Consider the following 3,368-nt stretch of genomic DNA (forward strand, 5'->3'; position numbering starts at 1 on the left):
TTTATCAGTGTTCTTGCTTCACTTTGTTGACTACATAAATGGACTGTAAATAAAATAGGCCTAACCATGTCCGTGGTCTTGCACTCTGTCGGCTTGGAACACTATTGGTATTGTATAGTATTATTGTAAAGTCAGTACTGTATTGCCTTTCAATGATGTTATTGTTTATTTATTATGTTTAGACACTATTTTTAAAATACTTTTTAATGTTTATCTTCAGTCTATTTTACACATGGAAATCCTGAATTGTACGAGTTTCCATTCCATCTCTACTAATGTCTTTATTTATAATGTTCAATAGTAAAGTTTCACCACCACATCAATGTTACATCAGCTTTTGCGTAAATACTTAGCTTAGTGGACTGCAGTTGGATTCTCTGTGCACCATTGTTGTCTTTTCCTAAGTCCTTATGAATTCCCCATTACATCTTTCCTTAAACTCATAACGGTTTCCATCGAGGTCAAGGGAAAGTGTTTAGGAAAAGACATGTACATTTTTTGACTACCGCGGCCAGAAATCAGTTTTTTCCTACCGAGCTTCTGCTCCACACTCCATTCCGTCAGGTGGCGGTACTGTACCTATACGCTGGTTTGCCAACCGCCTTTAAAACTCGAAGAAGAAGAAGAAGCTCAAAGAAGAAGAAACACTACCCTAAGCTAGCTATTACGACAAGTTGCTAATCGATTAGGAAGACTTTACAAAACATTGCAGTGAAAAGTAACGTTTGAAGAGAGACAGAGTTACCGCTGCCAGCGGGTCATGCAGCCTTCTAAAAGGTAATGAGCCGTAAAGCCTTGGGGTCTCGGCTCAGCGGCGCCCACAAACTGCAGCCACACTGGAATGACTGGCAGACCAGGTTGGTGTTCTGCTCCGCGGGAGGCTGGTTGAAATAAATCGGGGAGTCTTTGGGCCTAACCTTATGCTAGGCTGCTTTATTAAGTTGTGGTCACATAGGAGGGAAAGGCTTTGTGTATTTACCATAACATTAAATGTTCACACTTGTCTGAATGTGGTGTCTTGTTATAGCGTGATCTTTCAATAGCTTGCCAAGCAACACAACGTTACACAAAGTCATAGCGTTTTATCCAGGGTTGAATGTTTTCGAGCCCGCCTCGCGGGCTGCAGAGCCCGGCGCTAACGTTAGCTCAGTTTGTTTAGACAGCATTGATTAGCTAAATGTTGGCAGCAAACGATACGAGACATGTTAGCAAAAACGATAATGATATCTCATGAACCGCGATGATGAATCAAATGAGCGATTTTGAATTTGCGTTGTCCACAAGGTGATAGACATTCTTAATGAGCTAGTTTGGCTGGTTAGCATTACCATGATACTGTTTGCGCTGGCTAACGATAGCCCGCTAGCATGGGGAAGACGCCAACCTACTTGAACGTTATCAACTTACCAGGGAACTTCCGGGTGTATTTTTAAAACGTTTACATAAAGATGTATGACAGTGTTGTTCTTGTAACTTTCCGAACTCATTATAAATAATAGCAAATTCGGCACATCAATTATTGTAGCATTAGACTAGTTAGCTTCACATGTATAACCTCACTTCAAGACATTTGTAAAATCTGGAGTTAAGTATTTAGTAAGTACTTGTTAAGTCCAGACCCTTAGGGGTCGTAATGGCCCTGTGTGGCCATAAAATAAGTTCAAATGGTAAGAGCCTTGGCTCCTACATCTTTACCAAAACCTGAGACCCTGTCTTGAAAGTTTGTCAAACTATTAGTAAATAATTTTGAAGAAGGACCTGAAACTTACATGTCCACAGTTTAACACAATGACAGGGCCAGCAATTAATTAAATTCTGACTTTGTGAGAGGTGCCACTCTAGGCCACAAGCACTAAGTTTAGTCCTATGTTCACTTGCTACTTTCCAGACTGCTCGGAACTGGGAAGTTTCCAAGTTAAAATAGCCGACTTCAAACCTCAGTGTTCCAGGTGCATGGAAGTGCATGATGCCAAAAGTGAACAAAAAACATGACTGATCGTGACAAAGTGTACACACAGTTGCGCCCTCAGCAGTGCCCTTTAATTAAAAGGATGGCAGTTTAAATGAAAACAACTGACATAAATAGCCTACATGTTACTTGTTGACCGTGTACCCATCTAGCTACATCACTTAAATGCTGTAGCCTATACCTCCTACTGTTTTGGCGTTTTTAACATTTTTACTCTTGAATAACTTTTGTGCTTTTGGAGTTTTTTAAAATTTTTTTAGTGTAACCACCTACCTAATGGTAACAGATTTCTACATCAGTTGACATGCAGAACAGGGCCCTGTTTCAGAAAGTGGGTTTAGTGAAAATTGAGTATATTAAGCTTGAGATGAGGGGAAACTCTGGGTTTTCTGTTTCAGAGAGTGAGATCAGATAATCCCTAGATGAGTAACTCTGGCAACTGATGCTGTGAAGGATAGGATAAGGATAAATTGGAAAACCGTCAGTTTCTCTCTGACTCCTCCCCTCCTGCGGAGCCTGAGGCGGTTGTCTGACACACGGTTTCATTTCCTCATTCATACTGTCGATTTCAAAGCACATATCTATCTTTAAAAACTTTAAAATCCCGGTTAGATAGGCTATTAGTTTTTTACCCAAACATGATCTTGTACATGACGCTGTTATGATCAATCTATCATTGATGTAAGGACAGATCTCTGCACATCGCGGATTTATCCTCAGCCCAGAATAAAATCTGTGTCCGTCTTTAGGTATAACGCTGCGGCTCTGCGCAGTGAAAACACTTACTGTGTGCTCCATTACTGCAGTAATCACTGTTTAATGTGTAACCCATAAAACCGATCAATGAACAGTAATCTTCCATATTGTAGTTGCACAGATTGGAACATTCGTAGTTATGTGTTTTGACAGCATTAATAAAATACAAAATGATGTCCCTATTGAAACTGTAAGGATATATATTTAGGGCCCGAGCACGACCGTCCCTATTGAATTTGCTAAGATTATATATATATATATATATATATATATATATATATATATAAAAAATTTTTTTTCTGCAAAGTAGGCTCAACTGACATGGCCTAAACATACTCGAAAACTCACCAAAATTTGCAAACATGTCAGAACCGGTGAAAAATTTCGTATTCTACAAGTTTCGCACATGGGCGTGGCAAAATGACTCGCTAGCGCCACCTAGAAAATTGGAAAAGATTAGCCCCTCGTTCACGTTCAACCTACATGTACGAAATTTTCTGGGGACATGTATCGTATCAAGACGCACAAAAAAGCCTCAAGAACCCATAGCCTAAAGTCAACAGGAAGTCGGCCATTTTGAATTTTACGGCCATTTTTGGATGATTTACACACTTCGTACTTTAACGAACTCCTCCTAGGGATT

General features: G+C 39.8%; 1 protein-coding gene across 1 annotated transcript in view; it reads left to right on the forward strand.

Moving 5' to 3' along the window:
• Nucleotides 1–631: 631 nt before the first annotated feature.
• The window catches only part of smg1 (SMG1 nonsense mediated mRNA decay associated PI3K related kinase), a 179,823-nt gene continuing 177,086 nt past the window's right edge, over nucleotides 632–3,368 (forward strand). Inside the window, exon 1 of the mRNA XM_046069927.1 lies at nucleotides 632–857. Coding sequence (XP_045925883.1) covers nucleotides 781–857 — 77 coding nt within the window. The 5' untranslated portion in view covers nucleotides 632–780. The remainder of the gene's footprint in view (nucleotides 858–3,368) is intronic.

Source organism: Micropterus dolomieu, linkage group LG02 (genome assembly GCF_021292245.1).
Source record: "Micropterus dolomieu isolate WLL.071019.BEF.003 ecotype Adirondacks linkage group LG02, ASM2129224v1, whole genome shotgun sequence".
NCBI lineage: Eukaryota > Metazoa > Chordata > Actinopteri > Centrarchiformes > Centrarchidae > Micropterus > Micropterus dolomieu.